The sequence below is a fragment of the Callithrix jacchus genome, chromosome 4 (genome assembly GCF_049354715.1).
Source record: "Callithrix jacchus isolate 240 chromosome 4, calJac240_pri, whole genome shotgun sequence".
NCBI lineage: Eukaryota > Metazoa > Chordata > Mammalia > Primates > Cebidae > Callithrix > Callithrix jacchus.
This window is the reverse complement of record NC_133505.1, coordinates 106,121,185-106,133,486: the sequence shown is the minus strand read 5'-3', so window position 1 is coordinate 106,133,486 and position 12,302 is coordinate 106,121,185. Positions and strand designations below refer to the sequence as shown.

At 37.6% G+C, this 12,302-nt stretch overlaps 1 protein-coding gene across 1 annotated transcript in view; it reads left to right on the top strand.

The window, feature by feature from the left end:
• Positions 1 to 1,724, top strand: part of LOC100388316 (collagen alpha-1(I) chain-like) — a 108,827-nt gene extending 107,103 nt beyond the window's left edge. Inside the window, 2 exon segments of the mRNA XM_078370894.1 lie at positions 316 to 360; positions 363 to 1,724. Coding sequence (XP_078227020.1) covers positions 316 to 360; positions 363 to 1,531 — 1,214 coding nt within the window. The 3' untranslated portion in view covers positions 1,532 to 1,724.
• The last annotated feature ends 10,578 nt before the right edge of the window (positions 1,725 to 12,302 follow it).

Sequence of the window (12,302 nt, the reverse complement as noted above, 5' to 3'; positions counted from 1 at the left end):
AACAGGAACCTTTCCAATTTTAAATATTATGGTAAGGTAATCCTCATTAAATGTTTAACATTTAAGCAAAGACATAACGTAAATGAGGAAGTTAATCCTGTGGATATCTGCAGAGGAGAGCACAAAAAGAAGAGGGAAGAGTCTATAAAAAGATTTTAAGGAGACAATACATGTTCTAGGAACAAGACATTCATGCCTTCAGTAGAATGAGCAAATGTGGAAGAAACAGATGAGGTCATAAGGGTCTGGGGACCTTTCATGCCTTTTTGATTTTGACTGTAAGTGAAACAGGCAAACTTGGAAAATTTTGAACAGAACTGGGATATGGTCCCACCAGTTCTATCGTCCTTTTTGGCTCCCGTGACCCACTGGACCCCAAGGCCCCCGTGGTGACAAAGGCAAGACTGGCGAACAGGGTGACAGAGGCATAAAGGGTCACCGTGGCTTCTCTGGCCTCCAGGGTCACCGTGGCTTCTCTGGCCTCCAGGGTCCCCCTTGCCCTCCCGGCTCTCCTGGTGAACAAGGTCCCTCTGGAGTCTCTGGTTCTGCTGGTCCCCGAGGTCCCCCTGGCTCTGCTGGTGCTCCTAGCAAAGATGGACTCAATGGTCTCCCAGGCCCCATCGGGCCCCCTGGTCCTCGTGGTCGCACTGGTGATGCTGGTCCTGTTGGTCCCCCCGGCCCTCCCTGCCCTCCTGGTCCCCCTGGTCCTCCCAGCGGTGGTTTTGACTTCAGCTTCCTGCCCCAGCCACCTCAAGAGAAGGCTCACGATGGTAGCCGCTACTACCGGGCTGATGATGCCAATGTGGTTCGCGACCATGACCTCAAGGTGGACACCACCCTCAAGAGCCTGTGCCAGCAGATAGAGAACATCCGGAGCCCCGAGGGCAGCCACAAAAACCCCATCCACACCTGCCACGACCTCAAGATGTGCCACTCTGACTGGAAGAGTGGAGAGTACTGGATTGACCCCAACCAAGGCTGCAACCTGGATACCATCAAGGTCTTCTGCAACATGGAGACTGGAGAGACCTGCTTGTACCCCACTCAGCCCAACGTGGCCCAGAAGAACTGGTACATCGGCAAGAACCCCAAGGACAAGAGGCACGTCTGGTTTGGCGAGAGCATGACCGACGGATCCCAGTTTGAGTATGGTGGTGAGGGCTCCGACCCTGCCGATGTGGCCATTCAGCTGACCTTCCTGCGCCTGATGTCCACCAAGGCCTCCCAGAACATTATCTACCACTGCAAGAGTAGCGTGGCCTACATGGACCAGCAGACTGGCAACCTCAGGAAGGCTCTGCTCCTCCAGGGCTCCAACGAGATTGAGATCCGTGTGGAGGGCAACAGCCACTTCACCTACAGCATCACCGTTGATGGTTGCACAAGTCACACTGGAGCCTGGGGCAAGACAGTGATCGAATACAAAACCACCATGACCTCCCACCTGCCCATCATCGATGTGGCCCCCTTGGACAGTGGTGCCCCAGACCTGGAATTCGGCTTCGACGTTGGCCCTGCCTACTTCCTGTAAACTCCCTCCATGCCAACCTGGCTCCCTCCCACCCAACCAACTCTCCCCCCAACCCAGAAACAGACAAGCAACCCAAACTGAACCCCCTTGAAAGCCAAAAAATGGGAGACAGTTTCACATGGACTTTGGAAAATATTTTTTCCTTTGCATTTATCTTTGACCAACCGAACATGACCAGAAACCAAAAGTGCATTCAACCTTACCAAAAATAAAAAAATAACTTTTTTAAAAAGGGGGGAAAAAAGATCACTTCATCTGTAGTGTTGGGAACAGATCATAAGAGGAAAAAGACAAAAGGAGGAAGGTAAGTGTATTCGTTCCTTCTCATGCTGCTAACAAAGACATACCTGAGACAGGGTAATTTATAAAGAAAAGAAGTTTAATTCGTTCACAGTTCCACATGGCTGGGGAGGCCTGAGGAAGATTACAATCATGGCAAAAGGGAAAGCAAACATGTCCTTCTTCACATGGTGGCAGCAAGTAGAAGTGCTGAGTGAAGGGTGGGGAAGCCCTTCATATCTCATAGAACTCACTATCATGAGGCCAGGATAAAGGAAACAGCCCACATGATTCATTTATCTCCACCTGGTCCCTCCCATGACACATGGGGATTATGGAAGCTATAATTCAAGATGTTATTTGGGTGGGGTCACAGCCAAACCACGTCAGCGAGGAATCTATTGGAAAACTCCAGGAAAACATGATGGTGTAGCACGAAGATGTAGCAGGGAGGTTTTACAGGAGGAAGAAAGCAGAAACGACTTGACTTCCAGGCTTAATTTTGAAGCTGAGCTCTTAACCACTGTCTGTTGCCTCCCACTGAGACCACTTTAAGCTCAAGAAATACTTAAGAAAGTAGGTATAAACTGTCTTTAAAATGGCTAATTATTTCATGAAGTGAAGCTTCATATTGTTAAAGAGAAAACTACTTTCATAGCCAAATTTCAAGTCCTTCCCACCCTTCAAAGCCTATACCAAGTTTGAAGAGTTATTCTGGCTCTAACTTGAAATCCTGTTATGTTATATTTAATGTTGCATAGTTTCTTTCACATCTTTGTGTAGGCTTTTATGATTCCTCAACTGTTATGATTCCTCAAATGTTATGAACATTTTAGGGCAGAAAACAAGATTGCATCTATCCCCAACATTGTCTGAAATAAAATAGAAGTACTGAAATTTTTAAGATTGTCTAATTGATTGATTTTCATTGAGATCTCACCTTGAAAGTGGTCTACAAATAATGCAAGTGCAAGGTTATTTTTAAATTCTAATATAGAAAAAAAGAAGAAAATAAAATGTTTGTGCTATATGTGTAAATACATGCAGAATGATAGGAAGAGGAAATAATAATATGTGATACTTAAAAAAGGAATGTATTATAAAAGCAAAATTCTTCATATTTATACAGCACATTATTGTTTACTTAGTCCTTTTACTCAAATTATTTAATTTGATCACTGTAGTTTCCCATGATTTTATTCTCATATTGATGCTTTTTTGAAAAGATCAAAACTATCAGATAATGTCTGATGAAAGATGAAATTATATTTATATTCAAAATTATATTCAAAATTATATTTAAGTTTCATGCACTGTACCTTTAGGATTTATATTTTATAAGAATTAGTGAAAAGCAGAAGAGATAATTAAACTAGAGTACATTCTGCTGACCTGAAAGTACTGTTAGTTCTATTGCAAATATTTTCAAATATGTTCCATGCACAGATCTGCACAAATTGCTTCTCAAAGGTGAATTAAGCACATCCTTAAAGATGACCTATCTGTTCTCTTTCAGGACCTCACCATTTGGTGTGGGTTTTAAATGTAATTTACTAGTATATCCTTTTTTCCTCAACCACACAAAGACCATTAATCATTCTCATCTGTATGCAACATTGCACAGTGTCATATTAACTCCTATGCATGTCTGCAGCTCTGATGGCTCTCAGATAGAATTACCACATGTAGGTTCTCAACTCTTCTTCAGATTTTCACCATGCATCCCTTTCATTGAACTCTAAATACCTTAATACAGCTCTCTCTCTCTATTATCTGTGCTAATGACACAGCAGGGTAAGTGAGAGGCACAGAAAACTTGCAACCTCAATTTAGCCTTTGATCCTCCCCCTTACTGCCCTTTACATGAGTTGCTAATGAGCAGTGAAGTTGACAGATTGAAATGTCACCTCTTTCTGCCCTCTGATGCAAGTGTTAATAAAAATGAATATGACAAGGAGCTAACAGGACATTAGGAAGAGGAAAGCAAAGTCCTAGCTGACCTATATGACCATCAGCTCTTCTTCATAATTAAGTTTATTTTAGATATTTCCTTTACAAATTATACTGTAAGTTGGGGTTGAATATTGTACACTTCCTCTTTCTGACTTTGTGACCAAATAAGTCATTGAGTACTTTCAAATCACAGATTTTACATCTATTCAGATCAGTCAACTAAAATATTCATTGCAATCTCATAACTCAAAAGTATAGGACATAGCTTTCCATTCCAGATTTGGTCTCTTCCAATTTCTCACTAATAGATCCATAAAAACACAACAAATGGATTGCAAGTCATAACATAAAATCATGACTCACAGCCACCTTATTGCCAGGAAATGAAAGGATTTTCTAGTAACTGCATGATCAATGGAGCTAACTTCAGAATTCCACATGGTCGCTTATGCATATTTTGCTGACATAAGTGGAGCGTATCTAAGAGGGTAAAGACAAACAAAGGGAAAGACTGTACACTCATAACTCCCAAAATCCTTCACAGAGACTTAGAGGATATTACAATAGGAAATTCAGCAGCTTTTCTTCAGAACAGGATACTTTTGGAAGCAACCCACCTCCCAAATACCTCTTCTACTTCTCTTCAGAGATTAACCTGGAAACCAGTACAATAAGAAATACGAACTAAAGAGAGCTAACAAGGATTTATGCCACATTAGAGATCTAGCATTCTACTTCTTTGAGTTATAACACATGGTAGAAACAGACTATACACATGGTTCCAGAAACTGGAACCAATGTATATTGATATGTATAAGGCCCTTCCCAGGAGAAAATACCACTAAATTCAAAAAACTATCCTAAAATGATGCCTGCTGGAGGATGGAATTTGAAGAGAAACTATAAAATACTGACCTATTTTCCAGTTGAAGATCTGAGAATTGGATTTTGCCAATATCCATCCTGAAAATTTAGAGTAAAAGATACTGTTCAAAAATAATTTACTACCATAACCAGAAAACATTTTTTAAAAGAGCAGTATTATCAAAAAAGGCATAAGATTTTATGATTTCATTTATTAAAGAAAATCATGAAGAAAGAACATGTCAATTGAAGACAATACAGTGTTATAAAAACAATATGTTGAGATATATTGTCTGCTCTGAGTGAAATAAAGATTAAAAGGAATTAAAAATGCAAAATGAGAAAAAATATGATGCTAAGAGAAGAGATAACAGAGATTTAGTCTCCAAGTGACAGGTATTCTCAAGGAAGAAATCAAGATATTAATGAAGAGGGAATCGCCAAAACTGAAAAATATTGTCTAAATATGTCAATTTAATCATTTATCTTATTTCTTGAAAAATATTCAGAATAGACCCATATTTAAATATATGTATTACTTAAATTTTAAAATATAATATTTCAAATATACAAACAAATAAAAAATTTTAAAATATAATATTTCAAATATACAAACAAATAAAATTATTATAGTGAATATCCTAGTACCCACTGTGCAGATTTAGCAAAAGCAAACATTTTGCTGAATTTGCACAAATACTTTAAGAAGTAAAACTTTGTGTGTAGTATTAAAGCTTCCCCATCTTATTTCCCTCCCCCTCAGAAATAGCAACTATCACAAAATTGATATGTATCCGTGTTTTATAATGTCCTATACCTATATGAATTCATAAATTATACATAAGACGGAGATTTATATTTTAACTTTACATAAATGTTATCTGTGTGAGACCTTTTAAATTATTGTAAGGATTTCATTTTTCATGTTGAATGAGATAAGAAACCACTGGAGGATTTTGGGCAAAGGAATAGCATGCTCGCCCTCACTTTTAAAAAGACTCTCTGACAAACTTCAGGAAGTTAAGGGTAGAGGTGGATGAGAATAGCTTGGATCAAAAGTGATACAAGAGTTAAGAGCAAGAAGTGGATATATTTTGAAGCTGTTTTCAAGATCGTGCCAAAAGCATCATATCCCCTGTGCCCATCACAAGGTATCACACATGGTAGTCTCGAAGTGTGCTTTAAATCAATCATCTTTCTACGCTATCCAAAATTTTCATCCTCCATGTGGTAGGAAGGATTAGCAGGAGGCAAAGCACTGCTAACTGTAATGTAGTCTGCATCATACACTGATATAGGTAAACTTTCTCTTAATTATAGTCCACATAACACTGATACTATCAGATTATATTGATTATTTTGTGGAAAAGTTAACTATTTAAATTAGATAAATTAGAATATTCAAGATGTACTTTATGTAGAATCAATTCTTAGTGATGCCTGTATAGGTTAGCTGGCTCAGTTTATCCTGGCCCTTAGGCCCTTGGAAATGTTTTCTGTAGTCTTGATACTTAAAGCAGAGCTTGGCTGAATATACAATCTCATTCATACTTTTTTTTTCTTGAGTGTTTTGAAAAGGCTGCTTCATTTTTTTCTTGCCTTACTTTGATTTTGAGAAGCCAAATGCAGTCTATTATCTTGCCCTTGTAAATTACTTTTTTTGGCCTGGAAATGCTCAGGACATTTTTAAAGTCTAATAATTATATTAGGATATGTCTCAGTGCTGACCACTGCAGGTCAATTTTCCTTGATAGTGGGCCTTGTTTTGTTTTTGTTTGTCTGTTTCATTTTCATTTTTATTTTTATTTTTTTTTTTGAGACAAGATCTCACTCTGTCACCCAGGCTGAAGTGCAGTCGTGAGATCTTGGCTTAGTGCAGCCTCAACCTCTTGGGCTCAAGCGATCCTCACACCTCAGCATACTGAGTAGCTGGGAGCATAGGCATGCACCACCATGCCCAGTTAAATTTTGTATTTTTTGTAGAGATAGGGTTTTGCCATACTGACCACGTTGGCCTTGAACTCCTGAACTCAAGCAATCCACCCGCTTCGGCCCCCCAAAATGCTAGTATTACTGGCATGAGCCTCTGTGCCTGGCCGCTTTTCTCTTTCATAAAACAGAAACAAAGAGACAATTTTTATCTTTAGATCTTTAAGGAGAATGTCACAAAATTCACTCACAGAAAAGAGCAGTGACAAGAAGGTGTCAGGAATGAGCATTTGTTGTTTTCTGGACAGGAGAAGCTTATGAGTCAAGCATGGCTCTGAAATGAGGCAGCATCTTGGAAGATGAGATTACTGAGAAAATGGAAGTTCCTGTCATTAGGAGAGAGAAAAAAAATTATATTTTAAAATTCTGACTTAACATTTTCTTTCCAAAACCACAAAGTTCTGCCTACTTAGCATAATTGGATTTATCACATCTTATTTTTTTAAATACAAAATTTGGAAAAATCATATGTATTTTAAAAAGTAAAAACCATTACAAAGATCAAGATAGAAAATCCTCTAATATCTTATTTAATAAAGTTTATGGCACATAATATTTAAATTTTTTTTCAAACTCCTGGGTATAATATCTAATTTGTGATGGCTTTTTAAAAATCTAGTGAGATAATTGATACCTTTAAGAGAAATAGTGGATTTTTCTGCATTTTCAAGTGCTTTAGGTTTGTTGCTGCATTTATTATGTTGTTTTCCTGGCATTGCCAATGCCAAATTTTTACTTAAAATATGTAACTCTCCCCAGTAAACTATGCTTAGTCTTTTTTATTGTGGTAAAATATACATTACATAAAATCTACCATTTTAACCATTTTTAAGTGTACAAGTTACTGGTATCAAGTAAATTCACACTGTTCTGTAGTCATCACTGCCATTCATCTTCAGAACTTTTCATCTTCCCCAACTGAAGCTCTGTATCAATTTAACACTAACTTCTCATTCTCCCCTCCTCCAGTGCCTGGCAACCACCATTCCACACTGTCTATGAACTTGACAACTCTAGGTGTCTCATAGAAGTGATATCACACAGGATTTGCCATTTTGTGACTGGTTTATTAACTTAGCATTAAGACTTCAAGATTCATCCATGCTGTAGCATATGTCAGAATTTCCTTTTTTTTAAAGGCTGAATAATATTTCACTGTATGTGTATATTACATTATGTTTATCCATTCATCCATTGATGGACACGTGGGTTGTTTCTGCCATTTAGCTACTGAAAGTAATAATACTATGTACATGGATATGCAGATATTGCTTTCAATTCCTTTGAGCATATACCCAGAAGTAGAATTGCTTAACTATGTAATAATTCTAAGTTTTCTGAGGAATCACCACACTGTTTTCCATGTAGCTCACCTCTTTATATTCCCACTACCAATTCACAAGTGTCTCAATTTTTCTACATTCTCACCAATATTTTCCATTTTCTGGTTGCTTTCCTTAACAGCCATCCTAATGGGTATGAAGTGGTTAATCTTATATTTTAAATGCCATTAACACTCATTAATATATCTATTCAATGAGTTTACATGTAATCAAAATGTCTCACAAGAGAGCTGACAATTTTTTTTTTAATTTGTGGAATTGTATCATTAACTTTAACTGAAATTTACTCAACATTGAACGACATTTACTCCAGCACATTGCTATTCCAGACATTGCTAAAGACTAAGCAGACAAAAAAAAATTACTTATGGCTGTCAGATAGCAAGGTTACTGAGGAACCAGTTCCAGACTTCTTGCTTTGTTAATGTAATTCAATAGGCAAAATATACTCAGGGTAAAATGAAGCCAACAAAATACTGTTTCCTTTTTGTGACATGAAAGAGAATCCTCAATTCAATCCTAATGACTATATTTATTAAGACATTTTCTGTCTTACTATCATTAGTTATTTCATATTCTTTCCCCAAACTCTTTCCACAGACCAAGTCTCAAAATTGGCCAGACTTTGACTTACTTCCACCTTAAGCCCAAATTGTTTTTTAACTAGAAAAAGAATGCTTGTCAAAGCTGAGTTAAGGAATAGGTCTTTAAGGGGAACTAAAACATCACCTAAATAAATTAAAATGATGCTATTACATCACAGTTTCTTCATTCATTTTCTTACTTAAAGCTGACAAATTGTAAATTGGTTCCTTTCCTACTACAGTATGGGGCACTCTTGAGTTGGGGAGGGAAAGCCGTGGCTCTAAACTATCTCTGCTGAATTCTCTACTTGATATTGGATAAAGTCAATAGCTGCAGTCGATTGAAATTCTGAAACCAAATAATGTATGGCATAAACCTGTTTACTGGTGATTCAGTGAGCAATTTGTCATATAAATTAACACTTAAAAGCCTTTTATTTATCCTTTCTTGGAAGTTTTTTGGTTTCACCAAGGAGACTGAAGAGATTAAGAGAAACAAAAATATAGACAATGTTTTGCACACATGGAAGCCAGAGAAAATATAATTTAGACATGAACTTGATATGAAAATGACTTTGTAACTAAGGTCATGGAAGACACTATATATTAGTTAAAGTCCATCAGGAAAGAGATTACACACTCAAACTGGGTAACTGAAAAGAATTCAATAGAGGGAATATCTGCAAGTTGCGAGTAAAAATTAGGGAAGTCAATAAGAGATTTTGCCAATTAGAGATGATGCCATCCTGTAAGGCATCATCACTCCTAGGCCTGCATGGGTAATGAAACAATGTTTTCCAGAAACAGGGCAAGGATGAAGTCCCTCTGCAGCAATCAGCAGGGAATAATCTAGGGGAATATGTACCCCAAATTTTTCTTTTGATCTCCCATTAGCCATTGATGCTTTCTGTTCTCTGAATCTAATTAGAAGCCAGAGGACAAGGTAGCCCATGGATGTAGTCAATCAGCCTTCTGTAGCAAAGAGCAAGGGAAAGATGGGTGGTGAGTGTATCCAGCAGAGCTGCCTCTGTCTTTAAAGAGTCTGTAATAAACACTATTTGGTTATGAGTAGTACTTGAGCAATAACTACTGAGAAAAAAGACTATCTAAATAAGTTAAAATATACTTACATTCTATGGCTACCATAAATTTTAAATGTTCAATACAAGGAGATATGTAACTTTTATTACTTAAAAAAATCAATTTTTTTCCCCACTGGCAAACAAATATGAAACCAACATCTAAGAGTAGCAATTAGAAAAAGTCCTAGTTATCATTCTGACTGAGACTCTCGTCTACTTAAATTCAGTTCTGGTTGGGCTGATCTGAAAACAATTGAATGGTCCTTGTACTTACTTCTGATAAAGTGCAGGTACATTGTTTTTGCACCTTTGATGTAGTGAGGTGAATATTTTAAATAAATGTTTGTGAACAGTAACTCCATTTTGATAAGCCAACAACAATATTTTTTCATTCTTAACCTATAATAAAGTTTCACCTTAGACATGATAGTTTGTATTTCTAGATGTTTAATTGGGCTCTTCTCTGTATCTTCCGTCTCCACTTAAATTTTTAAACACGTGAAATACAATTATATCTTTCAATGTACTTGTTGGCAAATTCTAATATCTGTGTCAGGTCTGGTTTGGTTTCAAATTGATTGGTTATTCTCAACATGGGTTTTACATTCAAATATGTATACCATTACCTTTTCACATGCTAATAATTATTTATTGAATGCCAGAATTTGTGAATTGTACCTTTAGGGTGTTGAATATTCTTGTACTCCTATAAATATTCTTGAGCTTTGTTGTAGGATATTATTAATTTACTTGGAAACAGTTTGATCCATTCAGATCTTGCTTTTCAGCTGTATTAGCTGGGACCAGAACAGCTTTTAATTTTGATCTTATTTTGCCCCACTACTGAGAAAAAAATTCTTCTGAGCATCCTACACAATGTTTGATTTATGAGATTTTCTATTCTGGGTGGTGGAAAAAAGGAATCATTTCAGGTCCTGTGAAATCTGTAAAAACTATTACTTGTACTTCTTTCCAGTGGTTCATGCCCCAGCCTTCGTGTTTTCCTCACAAATATGTGCTGATCAGTCTTCAGATGCAGATTCAGAGAGCCTCTGAAGCTCTCCAGGGTGCTCTGCTGTGCAGCCCTCTCCTCTCCACTACTCTGCAAACTCTGATCACCTTGGCCTGCCTGGATTCCCAGCTCCATGTTCTCCCTGCAGGGATACTGCTGGGCTCCACCTGGGTCCCCCCTTCCTGAGCCATGGCTTGGAAACTCCCTGGAGAGGGGTAGTAAGCTGACGCAATCATGCCTCATTAATTTCTTATCTTTTTGTGATTACTGTTCTTCACTGTCCGATGTCTAAAGTCTTGAAAAATAATTGTTTCACATTTTGTCCAATTTTCTAGTTGTTTTAGGTGTGAGGATAAATTTAGTTCCTGCCTTTTCATGTTAGCCAAAGGTGGAATTTCTTGCTACTGTTAGCACTGCTTTTAGGGCAATTTTATTTCGAGTAAAAAGGGGATTTTTAATATAATTATCAGTTTCTTTAGGCTTCATATTTTTAAAATACAATACAAATTATTTTTCCCATGGATGACTTTAAAACTATAGAAAATAAGTACCAGTAGCCATTTTTATTGGATTTCAAGTCATTTTTATGTAAATGTCAATCTGAGGGCATTAACTTTTTTCTGATAAGTACAAGAAAATTAGCTGCTTCCATTCCCAATATTTTAGAATGTTTTATTCAAGCAGTATTTCTGAACCCAAAGGAGAAATTTTGAAATAGCTGCCTTTTATTTTTGTGCCTTGATCACAGCTTTCAGCCTTTGCCAACACCACTTTCATTTATTTATTTTATTTTTTATTTTTTTACATTTTAGGTTTTGGGGTACATGTGCAGAACATGCAAGATACTTGCACAGGTACACATGTGGCAGTGTGATTTGCTGTCTTCCTCCCATTCACACACATTTGGCATTTCTCCCCATGCTATCCCTCCCCAGCTCCCACTTGCTGTCCCTCCCCTATGTCCCCCAATAGACCTCAGTGCGTAGTGCTACCCTCCCTGTGTCCATGTGTTCCCATTGTTCATCACCCGCCTATGAGTGAGAATATGCGGTATTTCATTTTCTGTTCTTGTGTCAGTTTGCTGAGAATGATGTTCTCCAGATTCATCCATGTCCCTACAAAGGACATGAATTCATGGTTTTTGATTGCTGCATAATATTCCATTGTGTATATGTGCCACACTTTCCCAGTCCAGTCAATCATCAATGGGCATTTGGGTTGGTTCCAGGTCTTTGCTATTGTAAACAGTGCTGCAGTGAGCATTCCTGTGCATGTGTCCTTATGGTAGACTGATTTATAGTCCTTTGGATATATGCCCAGTAATGGGATTGCTGGGTCAAATGAAATTTTTATTTCTAGGTCCTTGAGGAATCACCACACTGTCTTCCACAATGGTTGTACTAATTTACACTCCCACCAACAGTGTAAAAGTGTTCCTATTTCTCCAAATCCTCTCCAGCATCTGTTGTCTCCAGATTTTTTAATGATTGCCATTCTAACTGGCGTGAAATGCTATCTCAATGTAGTTTTGATTTGCATTTCTCTGATGACCAGTGATGATGAGCATTTTTCATATGTTTGTTAGCCTCATGTATGTCTTCTTTTGTAAAGTGTCTGTTCATATCCCTCGCCCATTTTTGAATGGGCTTGTTTGTTTTTTTCTTG